Source organism: Marmota marmota, unplaced genomic scaffold (genome assembly GCF_001458135.2).
Source record: "Marmota marmota marmota unplaced genomic scaffold, marMar, whole genome shotgun sequence".
In the NCBI taxonomy this organism is placed as follows: Eukaryota; Metazoa; Chordata; class Mammalia; order Rodentia; family Sciuridae; genus Marmota; species Marmota marmota.
The window spans coordinates 4,743,684-4,760,377 of record NW_025999869.1 but is presented as its reverse complement, the minus strand read 5'-3'; the positions used below and the strand labels follow the sequence as shown (position 1 = coordinate 4,760,377).

Below are 16,694 nucleotides of genomic sequence, written 5' to 3'. Positions count from 1 at the left end.
TCGCATAGCCAGGTCTCTGGACCACCTTCCTCCTTTCCCACCATCCTGGGAGGCTTGCTCCCTTGACTCCAGCTTCAGACTGTGTGCTGATCCCTCCCAGGACAGCATGTCCCCAGGCCCCCGGGAGGGCAGGCACCTGCACAGTGGGCTCCGATGCCCCCCAGGACCCCTGGCCTCAGCCCCTCCTCAACACGCAGCCTGCTCTCTGCTCACATCTCATCCCTCCCTCAAGGAACAACGTGTTCTGCCGACAAAGATCAGCCTCCGAGAGCCAGAGCCAGACCTTCCAAACCTTCCTTGTCCATGAGGAGCCAGAGAGGAGCCAAGATGGCTCTCTGCAGGCTGGTAGGGGCTCTCGCGGCCATCTGTGCCAGAGGAGAGCGTGGGTGTGGGTGGGAAAGAGTCATCGGGGGTGCAATGTGGTCTTCTCACTACTCGCCCTCCTCCTTGACCACAGTTCCCACGTGGGTTTCACTTGTGCCGCACGACCCTTCCACCCACACGCGACTAGGAGCAGTCCATTTTCACCAAAGAGGAAGGTAGGCATGCAGAGAGGTGCCTGTCACAGGCCACATGGCCTCGTCAATGTGGCGCTGAGCCCAGAAGTCAAGTTCACTGACCTTGCCTCAGAGGAGAAGGGGTGGCAGTTGGGAGTAGGCGCCCTTCATGAAGGAGACGAGGTACCTGGGAGGGATCAGTCAATAGATGGAAGGGCCCAGTGCAGGGAAGGAACATGTTGGAAACAGACCTTGTAATTGCTTCAGTTTTGCTGAGGGCTGGTTATAGCTTTCAAAGACCTAAGAATGCTCTTTGTACCTCTGAGTCCCTTCCTCTCAACCATCCTCTCCCCGCTGCCTGTGTTCTCCATCTCAGGAATAGAATGAGGTACTATGCAGAAGAGACTGGAGGCCATATCTGCTATAAACAGATCTTTCTGTTACTTCTCTGATGGAATCTTAAGTTTCCCAGCCTAATTCTGCTACTGGTGATGGGACCCTGAGAATGCTACAAGACAGTATTATCTAATAGCTATCTACTACCTACACCACCCACCCCAGCATGCCCGGCTCCTTATTTTTTAAGGTATGCTGGGATTTCAATATAAAACTCAAACATCTTCTCCTTCAATGAATTCCAAATAGACATCAGCAGATCCTAACATGTGTCCTGCCAACCTCCCCGACCATTCTCAGACATGCCACGAGGTTGAACCTGGGCTCTCTCAAAGGAACCCTCACTGTTTTCTTTAAAAACCTTCCATTGCTACAATATTGGGGTGTCTTGGGATCCACAGTGTCCTGAGAGAGGAACGACATTTGTAAGAGTGAGAGAAAGTCTTCCTCAGGAATCTATCTAAATCTGATTTTTTAAAATTTTTTTAAATCACTGAGGGAAGAAAATAGAGATATCCTGAGGAGCATAATCCTGTTTTGGATGCTATACATAAAAACATGATTTCTTTTCCATGGCTTTTTAGAGTGACAATCAAGACAAACCAACCTCTATACAAGGGAACAAAATAAATTAGAATATCTACATGTGTTAAGGACAGTGCTAGGCAATTTAGGTTCCTTTGATATGTACCACTCCCTGAATGAGTTCTTTGCCCTTCTGCAGACAAGGAAACTGAGGCTCAGACTGTAGAAGCAACTACCCAAGGTCCCACCACTGGTAGGAGGCAAAGTTAGCTCACGCCCTTTTTATTCTTTAATCCTCTCTCTCTAGCAAAATAGAATAATTGGCAAAAATTTGAAGTGATGCTAATCAAGATTTTTAAAAAAGGAAGAATTACTGGCTCTCATTTTCTGATCAGTCCTTGAGGTAGGTTTTATTATTATCCCCACTTAATAGAGGAGAAAACTGAGCCTCTGAGAACTGAGATAATTTGTCCACACTCAGTAGCTCATGGATGGCAGAATTAGGTTTCAAGAATCTGGCCTCCGAGTGTGCACTCACCTCATTAAGCTCTCCTATCTGCCTGTTTATACCTAAAATAGCACTTAAAACTAGCCACCTGTACACCCATGTAACCATTCTCGCTTTTTTTATTATCTGGGAAACTGAAGGTGGCCTAGGGACATGTCCTGGTCATGCAGCTCATTAGAAGGAGAGCTGGAACCAGTGCTGGCCACACTGGAACTCCTGCTGCTACCTGTCAGCAGCTAGACCACCCCCTGACACTCCCCATGGTCTTCATGTTACCCTTCATATTCCCTGGAGACCTCATGGCTCATCTGGGGTCTACATTCAGTCACAGTGGAGGGTGTTGTACCATAGGCCATGCTGGGTTTCATTTTTCACATGGTTAGAGCAGTCCCCAACCCTGCCTACCTGCAACACAAGAGCTATGACTGTCCCTTCCACATCCTTGAGCAGCCACTTCTCACCCCCCTTATCCCTGTAGCTCAACGACATCAGTTGAGCTTAGCCTCAGCATGAAAGGACATCTTACAACCTGAAACATCATTATTCATCTCTGTTCTACAGCTCTTATTAAGTCTCCCCACCCCAAATCTTCACAGCTCCAGCCCCAGGGCTACCCTGTTCATAGAATCATGCCCAACATCTCCTAACTAGGTCCCAAGTGCCCACCTCAGACCTCCTCTAAGTCTTCTTTATGCTCTGCTGGATGTGGATAGATCCAAGACCCAGGTCGACCCTGGTATCACCCCTGGTGCACTAGCTCCACTAACACTCTTAGGACATTCATGAATTGTGACCCACACATGGCTACCCATCAGTCTAGACTTTGTTTTCCACACCCCTGTGTAGAAGCCCAGCCTCCCTGGTCCACTAGTTATTCCACCAAATACATGGGTGGCCTGTGCTTTTGCAATATGCCCCCACCCACCCAGACACACTCCTAGAGTAGCCTGCAATCCATTCTTCACCTGACCACCATGGCATATTTAAAGACCTAACTTGAAGTTCCTCCTCCCAGAAGTGTTCCCTGAATACCATGGGGGAAATTACCCCTGCCTTCCTGTTCCCCTTGGACTGGTTCATGCAAATGCCACAGCCCTGCTGGAGTTGTAGTATAATTACTTTGATTGTGTAGCTGAGCCTCCCATTAGAATGGGAGTGTCCTGCAGATGGGGATTTTTAACACATGGAATACAATTCTATAATCCAGTTCTATTACCTCTGTAGCCTGAGCGTTTAACAAAGGCTCAACTCATTGAGGGTAACCAGTTCCCTAAATTAATGAAGTATGAATTTTGTATAGGGATTGGAAGATGGGAATTCAAATAGCCTTAAGGGTCAAGTATATATGTAGTCCCACACAATTACCATTTTTGGAGCTCTTCATTCTCTTGATTTTATAATTCTAGATTAACATTTGGTGTCATTTCCTGCTTAAAGGACTTTCTTCCATGTGTGTTGTGGTGTGAGTCAGCACTGGTGACAAATTCTTTCAGATTTTGCATGTCTGAAAAAGTCTTTATTTCCCCTTCACATTTGAAATATAGTTTTGCTGGGTATCAAACTCTAGATTGACAGTATTTTTCTCTCAGTACTTTAAAATGTTGCTTCATTGTCTTCTCACTTGCCTTATTTCTCACTTGAAATTGGCTGTAATCCTTGTTTTTGTTCCTCTATATACAATGTGACCTTTTTTTCTCTACTAATAAGATTTTCCCTACATAATTGATTTCTAATCAATTGTTTTAAGCAATTTGGTTGTAATACACCTTGTGTTAGTTTCCTTTCTGCTACTTGGGTTTAGGGTGTGTTGAAACTCTTAGATATGCTGGTTTTTTAAATGTTATCCAACTTGAAAAAAGTTTAGCTAGTATTTCATCAAATTATTTCTGTCACCCACTCTCCACATGCACTGTTTACTATCCTTTAGAACCTTTAGTTATACACCTATTAGGCTATTCCAAGTGTCCCCAAAGTCCTATAATACTCTTTTGATCATTTCATAATAATTATTTTCTTTTTTTGTTCTGTTTTGAGTAGTTTTTATTTCTGTGTTTCCAGATTTACCATTTTTTTCCCTGTGTTGTCTAACCTACTATTATTCCCCAACAGTTTATTTCTTATCTCAGAAATAATAGTTTTCACCTATAAAATTTCTTTTTAGGTCTTTTTGTATTTCTCATGCCTCAAATTAACTTTTTTTTTTTAACTCATGGGATACAGTTCTATTGTTCTTGCATGCCCAAGCTAATGTCTGTGTCAGTTATAGGTCACTTTTGATATGTTGGTCTTCTACTCATTCTGGGTCTTATTTTTCTGTTTATTTGCATGGAAATGGGTACGTTTACTGTCCAATTAGATGTCTAACACTGTGAAATTTTATTTCATGAGGTAATGAATATTTTTGCATTCCTACACATATTTTTAAGTTTTATTTGAGAATGTAGTTGGAAATAATTTGATCTTTTGAGTCTTTCTTTGAAGATTTGCTAACCAGAACCAGAAACATCTTTAGATTAGGGATAATCATTTCTCATTACTGAGGCAAGGTCCTTTTACACACTCTACTTAGTGACTGTGAATCTGGACTTTTTCCAGCCAGATTGGTAGAAATAGGCACCATTTCTAGATCTGTGACCACTTGACTACTGTGACCTCCACTCTGGGGGCAGGGTTTGGTTTAGTTTTGTTTTGTTTTTTGCTTGGTAAAAGTAGTCTTCTCACTTGTATAAACTGATTAGCCCTCTACTGAGGAGGGACCTCTGAAACTCTCCAGAACTTTCTCTGTCCAGTTTTCTCCCCTCTGGCATCTGCCTGAGGTACTCTAGACTGCTGGACTCTCCGCTCCACCTCCAAGCTGTCCACAGAGGCTGCCTGAGTTCCCTGCTCCCTGCACGGTGGCCTGGAGACTCTCAAAGCAGTGGACAATCACAGGGCTCCTCACCTTAGCTTCCTGTCTGTCATTGTATGGCGTCCAGTGTCTTGAAAATTGATACTTAATATGTCCTGACTGGTTGTTTCTGGTGGTAGAGTAAATCTTATTCCTAGTATTTCATCTTGGTCAGAGAAACAAAGTCTCCATGCATAAGATAAAAAAAAAATGGTGCACCTTAGGATAATCACTTAGGAAGTGGTGAAGACCATGGCCAATTGGGGAGCACAAATGAGACGGAGCTAAATGAGACGATGGACATCAGACCCAGCTGACTGTTGCCACAATAATAGAAAATGGAGCTTGGATCAGCACATCTTCCATTTATTTCTAAAGAAACTGGATTTGTGAGACTTTTCTTGATTTTAAGACACAGCATGGACCAAACCTGTTATTATATCTATGGCTGGATCTGCCCCACCAGCCACCAGTTTGACCCCTGGGTGTTAAGGTCTTTCCTTTAAAGAAAAACTGTGGTTGGTCTCTAGAGCATTCCCTTTCTGCACTCATGGACATGTTCTATAGCTTTACTCTCCATTCTGCAGCAGCCCTCCCTTTATTCATAGGGCATATGTTCTAAGCCCCCCAGGAGATCCTGAACCCATGGATAATACCAGACCCTCTATGTGCTGTGCGTTTCCTATACATACACACCTCTGTTGATATTTAGTTTAGAAACTAGACACAATAGGAGATTAACAATACTAAGTAATAACAAATAGAACAATTATTATAATAATGTACCATTTTAAAAGTTTGGGGAATCAATCTCTCTCTCTCCCTCTCCCTCTCCCTTTCTCCTATATTTTCAAGCACTACAGACCACTACTATTATTTCCCAACAGTTTATTCCTTATCTCAGAAATAATAGTTTTCACCTATAAAATTTCTCTTTAGGTCTTTTTGTATTTCTCATGCCTCAAATTAACTTTTTTTTTAACTCATGGGATACAGTTCTATTGTTCTTGCATGCCCAAGCTAATGTCTGTGTCAGTTATAGGTCACTTTTGATATGTTGGTCTTCTACTCATTCTGGGTCTGGAAATGTGGAAAGCAAAACTGCAAATAACTGCCAATGAGGAGGAACTACTATGGGAGTCACCACATACCTGTATGGAAGTATGGCTAGTGCTCTGCTGAACCAGATTTTACATTTATTTTACACTTAAATCCACATGTGGCTAGAGAAAATTCTTTGAAAGATTGAACAATCTTTAACAATACTTGTCCCTAGAGACAGACAGCTCCAAAAGCAAATCCTCACTCCTCTTTTCCTTCATCCCTCCCATCAAGGGAAACCTAATCGTCCTAGATGTATTTTTCTTGAGCTACTCCGACATTCCTACCTACTCTAATATCTTTCTTCCTTCTCCTTCAGGATATTTCCTTTTGTCATCATGAGCTCTGAGAAGGAACCTCAGAGAATGCCCAGAATAGACATCTCAAAGTAGTAGCACCCAGAGTGAATTTAGTCCATAGGTTAATTTAAAAATATTTGAGTCAATGTTTAAAAATTGAGATATATCACATAAAACCCATATTTTCAGCTACTCATGGTAAATTTGAAGATTGGACATCAACGGGTCCACATTGGTTGATGCTGAGTAGCTGTAGCATTTTTCGAATGGGACCTGACATCAGTCCCCACCATCCCCTATTGTTTCACCAACAATGAAAGCTTTAGGATGGTTATTTTTTAATCATAACTGTGCTATACAATCCTCCTTCTAGCAGAGGATTATATCTCCATAGTCACCTTTTATTCAAAGGTGGTAAAATGAAAGACGAATCCACAGGCCTTAGTTTTTTAACCTGGCCTATTTACACATTCATATCACCTGTCTGGCTCCTATAGGTATTTGAGTAGGTGAGACCTTCATTAGAGGAATGAGAAGGACAGGTCACAACATGTGTACCACAACTTCCCATTTCAGCACCCACAGCAGACATCGGTAATCAATCACAGCAGGCATCAGTAATCGATCACGGCTCCCTTTCTCAAGACTCCTCTAACACAATGCCCCTGACAGCCATTCCCTAGCAGTTAGTATTGACCTCCACCCCCATCCTTCAACTGCTTTAATTCTCATTTTGCTGAGCTGGAAATGGAGGTACAGAAAACTCAAGCCATCATCAAGTCAACGATGACACCATGATGAAACCTCAAGCCTCCTGACCCTGGTACCATTTTCACAGGCCCAAGCTACCCCGTCAGGAAGACGCTAAATGAAAACATGGTTCCAGCTTGAGTTTGTCCTTGACAAGACAAGAGCATCCACCTACCAGCGGGGCTGTCTGTGGCTTCCTTTCTCTAAGTCACCATGAGACCCCTCTTCCCATGGCTGCCGTTGTCCTCCCCCGTCCTACCTGCCTTCCTCGTTCAAGTGACTGGTTACGTGCTACTGACTCATCTACCCCGTCAGTTAACTGACTCCTCGTTCCAAACTCTGCCTCCCAAACTGCCCATGGAGTCGGGGAGTACTTACGGTACCCGGAGCTTAGGGAACTTCTGGATGTCATTTTCTGTCAGGTTCTGAAAGGAAGACACACGTGGCAGACAGGTTACAACCCACAGGCACAAAGTCACACGTCAGACACTAGACAGTAGAGGGGACCAGAGCACCCGAAGAGCAGCCGGGATCTACTTTTCCAAAGGGAATCCCACATTTCTTAGGTGAAACAACCCAAATTCTAAATGTTGACAGATAATTTTGAATTCAATAACTAAATAATTGCAGCAAGGTCTAAATCTGTGCAACCAAACAGAATTGGTTTTGTGGGCTGATTTAGCCATGTCATGAATGTTTCCTACACTTCTATCCCAGGATTCAGAGCCCTCCTCAGTTTTCCTGAAGGGGTCTTGGCAAGGTGCTGGTTGGATTTATCTGATCCAGCTCTTTGGAGGAGTTTCTGACCCGGCTTATCAGACCTCCTGAGGCAGGATGGAGAGGGTGAAGGGTGTCAGCCAAAAGTCCAGAGGAGATCAGGCTTTGGCCAGGCCTGCTTTCTCTCCTCCCTCCCTCCTCCTCCTCACCACTGAGCATCAGCATCTCCTTCCTCCAGAATGGTCCTACCTCAGGGTGACACATTCACCATCCAACATGCGCCTCCTGCCCTTTCCCTTCCTCCTGTCTGTAGTGCACACTGAGGCCTGGAGTTGAAGTAGCCAGCTAAGAACCTTTAGTTCAGGAGCCACCAATTTTTCTGCAGGCTGAATGGAGCCTGGTTTCTTGATGACTTCCTTGAGCATCTCACCAGCTGGAGCACCCACCTGTACCTTTCTTATTACTTGAGAAAGATCAACCCCTAAGCCACAGTGGTCAGGTTTTGGCGATGTACAGAAACATGTAGTAAGCACATTTCCTCTCTGGCTCATGCCTTCGGGAAGCATAGGAACCCCTTCCCCAGCACACGGGATTCTATCAAAAAGTGGTGGCAAAACGGATTTAGAAGACCTACTACTCTGAGAAAGGAAGGAAGGAAGGAAGGAAGGAAGGAAGGAAGGAAGGAAAGAAGGGAAGGAGGGAGGGAGGGGGCAGAAATGAAGGATAGCTAATTCCTTCAATAGCAGAATGGCCCTGGATGTTCTAAAGATGGAAGGGATAACAGATGATCCACTGGAGCTTAGACCAGGAGTTCCAAATTGTACCCAGAGCACTTGTGATAGAGGGTGGATTTCATAGAACCTGCCTGTAAATATTCCAGTTCCTAGAGCAGGCACTGAATTCTGCGACCTACTCTTATGCTCCTGTCACCCCTCCTGTCACTTTCTCATGGTCACACAATGAGTGGAATGTGTGCATTCTCCAAAGGACTGATGGATGCCAAAGAGTGGAGCAGAGCAGGTGTCTGCTCAGATGACATCTCTCATCCAGGGAAACAATGGTCCCATCACACCTGACACCCGCGGAATCAAGGAGGTGAGAGGAACCATCATCTGCTGTGACCCCATGTGACACGCTCAGTCAACAGATGAGGAAGCAAGGGAGGCTCAGAGAGGGCAAGGGCTTGCTCAGGGTGGCCCACCAGCCAGGACCCTCCTCAGAGACATCTCCCTCAATTCCCACTCAACAGCGATGCCTCTTTTCTCAGTGCCAAAGGTACAAGAAAGAAATATTTGTGTTTTGTAGTAATTTCAAGAATAGCAACAGCAGAACTCCAGGAAGTCTATTGGCTTAAAGCTCAGTATGAGCAAATAAAATTGTTAAGAACCCATACAATATTAGAGTAAAGTGATTGTGTGATTAGGTTGTGATAAGTAACTGTGTACCAGGGCTGTGACTTAGGACAAATCTCATCGCACCTCTGCACATGTTTCCTTATCTGGAAATGAGATGGTCGGAGGCCTTCCTGAAGATTGCTTTCTCCTATAAGATGAGCTTCCAGAGCCAGGAATCATGTCTTAATCACCTCTTCACCCATCACACAGCAGAGGCCAGCATGGAGGAAGAGCTCAGGGAAGTGCTTGTCAAGGGAGCCCATGATGAGGGAATGAATGACTTAGCTGGGTGGCCTGACATGGCTCCTGAGAGCAGAACTCAGACTAACGCGACTCCATGTTTAGTCTCAGCACAGGACCCAGAGGTGCCCAGAAAGGGCAGGTGACTATGGGTGGTTGCAAGCTCACTGTTCCTAAAGAGGTTTCAGCAGTTGTTGGTGGCGGGGGTGCCATATAAGACTGGGATGGGTGTGCTGAGGGGCCACTGTCATGTGATCGCTTGGTCCCTTCTGCTGGCCTGAAGTCTCATGTTCTTTACTGACCACGACTTACAGAGGCACACAACTTAGTTTGTCCTCCTCACTCTGAATCCTGATTGGAAACACCCTACACCCACAGGACCCTTGAAGTCTTGTTCCATTTCTTTACTAAGGAGTGGGGCAGAGTGCCCAGAGGGTGGCTTGGTACAGCCCAGGCTCTCTCTTGACCACAGGCCAAGTATCCTCTCCAGGGAAATTCTCAGATCCCCTCCCTGACCACAGCTCAGTGCCTCTGCCTCCACCTTTGGAGTTGGACCCTTTCCTTTAATGGCTTGGTCCTTAAGTGTCCCTGCACTTCAGTCTTACACTTTATTTATTTTATTTAATTATGTATTTATTTTGTGGTGCTGGGGATGGAACCCAGGGCTTCGTGCACGCTAGGCAAGAGCTCTGCCACTGAGCTATATTCTCAGCCCTTCATAAAGCTTTTAAAACTATAATACACTGAAGACAGCGTTATCAAAAGTGTGTTTGGTATGTGTATGAACTCACTAGTGAGGAAGAGGAGAGTAGTTGAGATAACGAAGGTGATGTCCCCCCACAGGGACCAGGTAGACCAGCTGGCCCTACAGCCATTGGGAAAAGCATAGAGCATCCTTGGCTTCAATGCATCCAACTGGCCAGAAACTTACCAAAAACCGAGCACCATCGATGTTGAACCTCTTCACTGCCTTCTCGCAGTCCTTGTAGTTCAGCTGCAGGGAGAGAGGAAGGTGTCAGTGACAGGCAGGCTCCCGCCATCGGTTTCCCTCCCTTGCCTGCCCCAGAGCTTAGTGATTTGCAGTCCTGGTGGCTGGAGAGCCTCCCCTTCTCCCCGTCTAACAGTGGGGCTTGGTCCCCAGCGCAGCCCTGCTGTAGCCACTCCCTTGAGACTGCCTGAAATTGAGGAATTGCTCGCCCTCGGGTTCTGGGGCTGAGCCCTCAGGGAAGATATTGCCTTTGAGGCCCATGAGAGGCCGGCCATATGCTCCCGGGGAAGTGGAGAGGAGCTGACAGCAGAAAAGAAGCACCATCCATGGTCTTGTCCCCAAAGACCACCTTGGTGACCTCGCTGCGTCTCCCGTAGTCCTTCTTCCCTTGCATTTTTCTGAACATAGTGAGATGATGATTTCTCCTCTCTGCCTTTTTCCTTCTAAAGTACTAAAAATAAGAATACCAGCTCTGCCTACACCTTTGAAGTTGGACCCTTTCCTTTAATGGCTTGGTCCTTAAGTGTCCCTGCACTTCAGTCTTACACTTTATTTATTTTATTTAATTATGTATTTATTTTGTGGTGCTGGGGATGGAACCCAGGGCCTTGCGCATACAGCAAGCATTCTACCAACTGAGCTATAGCCCCAGCCCCAGGAACATTCTTTTCAATAACAATATTACTTACATATGGTAGGTGAAGTTAAACAAATATAAGTACAGTTTAATAATCCACCCAGATCAAAATATAGAGCACTATGAATATTCTTTTGCATGAGTTTTAATCTGACTATTTAAGATAAGTCAGATTCTCAGAAAGGTTGTAGGATCAATAACAATAATCATTTTTAGGGTCTAGGTTACTTTGCAAAACCAACTGGTAACTGTGTGAAGGACCTATTTCACCTTGTCCTCAATAACTCAAAATATCTCTAAACCTCTAAACTTGATGTCTGGAGTACTGAGTGTTAAATATTTGTCCTTGGGGGTTCTAGGTTCTCCTCCAAAAGCATGGGCCTCATAGTTTGTAGCCTTCTTTGAGGACAAGTTCAGGGCTGGGGATGTAGCTCATTGGCAGAGGGCTTGTCTACCACGTGTGAGGCCCTGGAGTCAAACCCCAGGCCAAACCCCCCAAAATTCAGTGAATCTAATTTAATTGAAGTAAGTTCTTATCTCATGGCCAACATACATTTAAAGTAAATATGATTGTTGTCACCATTTGATTGAAAGAGCAGAATGAATGTTATATTCAGAAAGCTGGGTTAGAGCTCAGTGCTTAAAGCACTGTGGACCCTGGCCTCTCTGATCTACATGCAGGCGGTTTTTTGGAAGAGTCAGTTGACTTTAATTAATCAGTTTTGCTGTCATCATTATCAGATGAATGGCTGGTTTTTCAGAGTCCCAGCTTGGACTCTAGATCCTTAGATAGACCTCCAGACTAGAATCTAGACGTTGGATTCCTAACCCATGAGATCTGGGCTGGGTCCCTGGAGTCTGTATTCTAACTAGCATCGTCTGTGATTCAGATGACCATCCAGGCTTGGTAGCACTGACCTAGGGAAGTTACCTGGCTTTGTAGGTGGAATGGCTGAGGTCCAGGAGGGGAAAGATCTCTCCTAAGCTCACACAGTGAGCTGGGAGCTGCGCTGGGATTGGAACAATGGCTGGGAGTCAGTGCCCCCCCCCCCATTGCACAGCTTAGGGTGCTCTCCTGGCAGGCCCAAAGGAATTGGAGGAGTTAGAGGTCTCATGTCCTCATGTCCTCAGGGTCCTACATGTCAGATACAGGATGAGACCCACGTGTCTGAGGCACTGGACACAAAACTCTGCCAGTCTGTTTGGTCGTTCCCAAATAGGGGCCAAGTAATGGACCAGGAGCTGGGGAAATTGAATATTAATTAGGTCCCTCTCTCTGCTGACTGCCTTGGGCACATTATTTTCTTTAATCCTCATGGTCATCCCATTGGTTAGTTGTTAGTATCTCTATTTTCTTGGGGAGGGATTTAAGAATCAAAGAAACCCAAGGAGGTCACCAAGCCAGCAGATGGCAGCGGCAGGATTCAAACCAAGGCATGCCTGACTCCAAAGGTGGTGGAAGGTGTCCTGGAGCATGGCCTGACCCCCTGCTTCTGTGGACATTGCACTGTTGACCAATGCTTTAAATGGCTCATTCCAAACGACTCTGTGGTCAGTTTCCCTGGTCAGCTCCCTCCCTGGGGGCTGGGGCTAAGGATGTGAAGGTCTCTATCCAGCTCAGTGCTGGGCTGGGACTTCCAAGAACACAGGTCACCCTCAGCCCCCTTGTCCTTTTATTTCAGGAGGGGAACTTGCTCCAGCACTGTGCATTCCTGCTGGGGTCTGGGATCTCTGAGAACTCCTTCCCCAACTCAGGCAGTCTGGTGTCTCCCTGGATCATCCCTGACTGTGGGCCGTCTGCCTGCTCCGCTGGGAACTTGACCAACAGAACCTCAGTCATTCAACCGGGTTGTATAATTTTCCTGGTCAGCCTTGAAGATGGCGCCTGCCTGAGCCCCTCCGCCTCTCCCCAGACTTTGCCTCCATGACCCTAAATTCCTTTGTCCTTCCTTCCATGAGCTAATGGGTCATCTTGGAAGTTTTCACCTTTTGTCCTGACCTGTGGTCTATCTTGAGAAAAGCACTTGGAAATGCTATTCGGAAGTCAGCCGCCAGTGATCTTTGGGCCTACAATGCTGAAAGCTAGGTTTATGATAACTTATGGGGGAAAGTAACAGAAATAAAATGCACAAAAAAGTGGCAATAACAGGATCTGCGGGCTGAGGCCCCCCATGCCACACCCAGCTCAGTACGCTAGCACTTTCTCCTATAGGTTGGGGAAGAACAGTTGTGACTGTAAACACTATTGCACTGAATCCATCCCAGGTTTGACCACGTGTCCCAGGGAGTCTATTCCAGCCCCTTGGATCCCAGTTTGCCCAGGAGAAATAGGAAGTTGAATTAGATGAGTTCTATGGTCTTAGCTTTATCATCGCATCTGTATAGTGGTCTGGAAGATCAACTGAATTTGATGCCAGCCTGCATGGAAGGGGGTGTCAGAAGCTCAAAGACGTGTCATAAGACATTTTGCCCCATAGACAGGGGTAGAGGGTCTCTAACCGAGTCACATGACTTGAGGTCCGCCCAAGCAACGATGTGGTCCCCATCAAGATGATCATGCCTTGAACATGCCTTCCAAGTTTGGAAGGTCAGAGAACAACACTGGTCACCGCTCTGCCAGAAGCTTAGCTTCTGCCTCTGCCTCGCTGAGCCCTACGCCTCCAGGGGCTCAATTTCCCTCCCCTATTCCTGCTACTCTTAGCAGTTTTCTGCTTGTCTCTGGAGACTCGTGAAACTCCAGTGAGACTCTGGCTGATGACAGAGCTTGAGGACTTCTCTTTCAGGGCCATGAGCAATGAATGCCCAAACACCATAAGTAACATGATTCCCCATGGCCCTCCATCCATCCCTCCTCCCCTGCCCGTGCCTCCCCTACCTCAGGACTTTGTTTGCCCTGTCTAGTAAGCAGACTTGACCTCATTAGCCGTCATAGCAGTTTTCCGCATCTCAGAGCAAGAACTTGGAAACCAAAGTGGCACCGCTCGACTCCTGCCTCCGACACATGTGGTCCCTGGGGCTTTGGGCCATTTAACCTCCCAGGGCTGGTTCTGTAGCTCAGCCAACAGGCTGACAGTATTGACCTCACAAGATAATGGGGCATGTGCAATGGGACAGTGGCTATATAAAGCACCCAATTCAGATCCCAGCACACAGTAGGGATTCGAAAGCTCCCTCTCCAGAGCATCTTTCCCTCCAGAACCCATTGCCAGGGAAACACAGTGCTCTCCACAGCACCCACTTGGCCAACAAGGTTGCCTGAGGTGAGTGCCTTGCTGTCTTAGACTCCTCCCGGGTTCTGCCCGGGTCCATCTCCAAGCCTCCACCAGCTCACAGAGGGCACTAGCAGCCCGACCACCTACAAAACAGCAGGGCTCACCTTCTTGAAATAGTCCGCAAGGCTGTCTGAGTCCCAGGCCAGGACCTCTGAGCGAAAGGGCACATTCCTGAGTGCCATGGCTGTTTTCCTGGCAGGAAGCTCACTAGCTGGGCTGAGGTGCAGCACCCATGGACCGAGAGAACCCCTAAATCCACAAGCTGAGGTGTCCTTGGCTCTTCCAATTCCCAGCCACCCTCGGGAGCACCCCTCGTTGGAGCAGGGGCCGTTTCTGCCGTCGCCAGATCCCAGAAAGCAACGGCTTCCTCTGCAAGCAAATATGGTCTCTTCTCAGAAAACGACTCAGCCAGCTTCCTTTACCACTTCCTCTGCTGGCTTCTAAATAAGTAAACAAGGAAGCTGGGCTCCGGGGGCTCGAATGCAGAGAGAGGAGACAGGCATGGTAATTCCCCACTGGCCCCAGTCACCTGGCCCGGTGGGAGGGCAGTGATGGAGACCTAGGCTGCAGGGTCAGTCCCAGTATTTTGCCTTCTACTCTTGGCCCCCAAAGCCCTGGACCACTCTCCTGCCTAGCTAGGGCTTTACAGATACAGATCTACTTTGACAGTTGACCTAAAATAGAGACAATTCCCACATTACTGAGCTGGGGGGAGGAAGATGGCCTCTTAGTGCCTCACAGCCTCCTCCCCTCCTAACCCTCCATTTCTTTCCATCCAAAGATCTTCAGTGGCCTCTTCACTTCTTTCAGGATGAGGGGGTCTTGGGTGAATGGCGAGTTGGGCACCCAGGGTTGCACGGGCCCCGCGGTGGGGAGAGCAGGGCTCACTGCCTGGTGTGAAGGCTTCTGGGCTGAACAGTCTTAGGCAAGGACTGAAAATCTAGGCCTCTCAGTTTCCACAGCTGTGAAGAAAGAAAACGGGGATTCTATGTGCAACGTTGAGATGCATTTCACTGGATATACTTAAAGGGAAAAATCAGAAAGAAAAAATTTAACAATTTCTATTTGACGGTGCTATATATTCTATTCACTGGGTTTCCACCTTATGTGCTGACTGTTGGCTCCTGTGTTCTACTGATCCTACCACATATTCTAGCTAAGGAGCACATCCCCTGAGGTAGGAGATGGGAATCTGCTGCTTTCTTCCTCCGTCTGGGATTCTGTGTACTTCTCATGGACTGAGCAGCTCGTTGGCATGGGGGAGTCCTGTGTCTAAAAGCAAAATGTCCATGCAACATGGTGGCCTCTAAATACAAGTTCACTTCTTCATCCAAAGCTCCACGCATGTGTAAGCCCACACGCGCACGTGTGCGCGCACACATGCACCATCTGTCACAGTGTCAGAGGAAGGGGTCAGCCTCTCTGCTTCTACTGAGTGGTCCTCTGTCAGTGCCCACGGTGATGCCTGCCTTCTGAAGGCCTTTCAAAATCAGATTTGGCCACCCATGGTTTCCATCTTCCATGTCATCTCGGGGACCCCGTTATTGCTGCCATGTGCCTGTCTCACTACAGGGTTGTGGAATTCAGGGAGATGTGCGTTCAGTCTCAGTCTCAGCACTTGGAAAGTGGTTCCAAAATGGTGGGCAGCTGTTAGCCTCACTTCTGAGGGCACCGGGACATCAATCCAGGCTCTCCACAGGGTGTGGTCTCTAAGAGCTCTCTACAACCTAAGAGCTCGCCCTGGTGAGGGACCTCACTTCATCTTCCCAATCACTGGCACAGCAGGCATTTGAAGATGGAGGGAACAAGAGAAGTCATGTTCAAGTAGAATAATCAAAGACAGCGTCACCACATGAACTGGGATTTGAGGAAGACCTTGGAGGATGGAGCCGACAGAGGGAATCCTGGACCTCAGTCAGTCAGTCCTCTCTCAAAACACAGCACCTGTGGAAAGCAACATTGCAGACCATCTCAGAAGTTGAAGCAATAATAATTTTTTAAATGATGTTTATCCCAACTCAGGAGAAGAAAAAAAAACTATGGAAAAGCAGCAGTTGGAATGAAGCTGTCATTAAATATCAGGCTCCTCTGGAAGAATTATCCAATAAAAAGTGGCTGAGATGAACAATCCCTGGAGCTCAGTGAGAAGGGGTCCCCCAACGGCTCAGAACCCTGGATGACAATGATGATGATGGCAACCACACTTAGGCAGAGCCCTAAGCCCGTGCCAGGCAGTGAGCTAGGAACGTCCCTCTGACCGTGTCCCCTGTGGGCACTGCTGTTACTCCTGCTTCACCACAGAGAAGACAGGCTCAGAGAGGGAGGCGAGGGGCCTACTTCCTGCTTCCCGCCAGCCGGCTGTGCAACCAGGTCTCACCCAAAATGTGTCTCAGTCTCAGCCCCTGGGCCCTTGCCATTTGTCCCCTCAAGACTCTGAGAAGTCACGTGAGTTGCCCAAAGTGGAGTCGGGGTTCAACCCAGGT

General features: G+C 47.0%; 1 protein-coding gene across 1 annotated transcript in view; it reads right to left on the bottom strand.

The window, feature by feature from the left end:
- The window catches only part of Lcp2 (lymphocyte cytosolic protein 2), a 43,007-nt gene extending 28,087 nt beyond the window's left edge, over positions 1-14,920 (bottom strand). Inside the window, exons 1-3 of the mRNA XM_015492634.2 lie at positions 14,316-14,920; positions 10,246-10,308; positions 7,342-7,388 (exon numbers count right to left, since the gene is read on the bottom strand). Coding sequence (XP_015348120.1) covers positions 7,342-7,388; positions 10,246-10,308; positions 14,316-14,393 — 188 coding nt within the window. The 5' untranslated portion in view covers positions 14,394-14,920. The remainder of the gene's footprint in view (positions 1-7,341; positions 7,389-10,245; positions 10,309-14,315) is intronic.
- Positions 14,921-16,694: the final 1,774 nt, after the last annotated feature.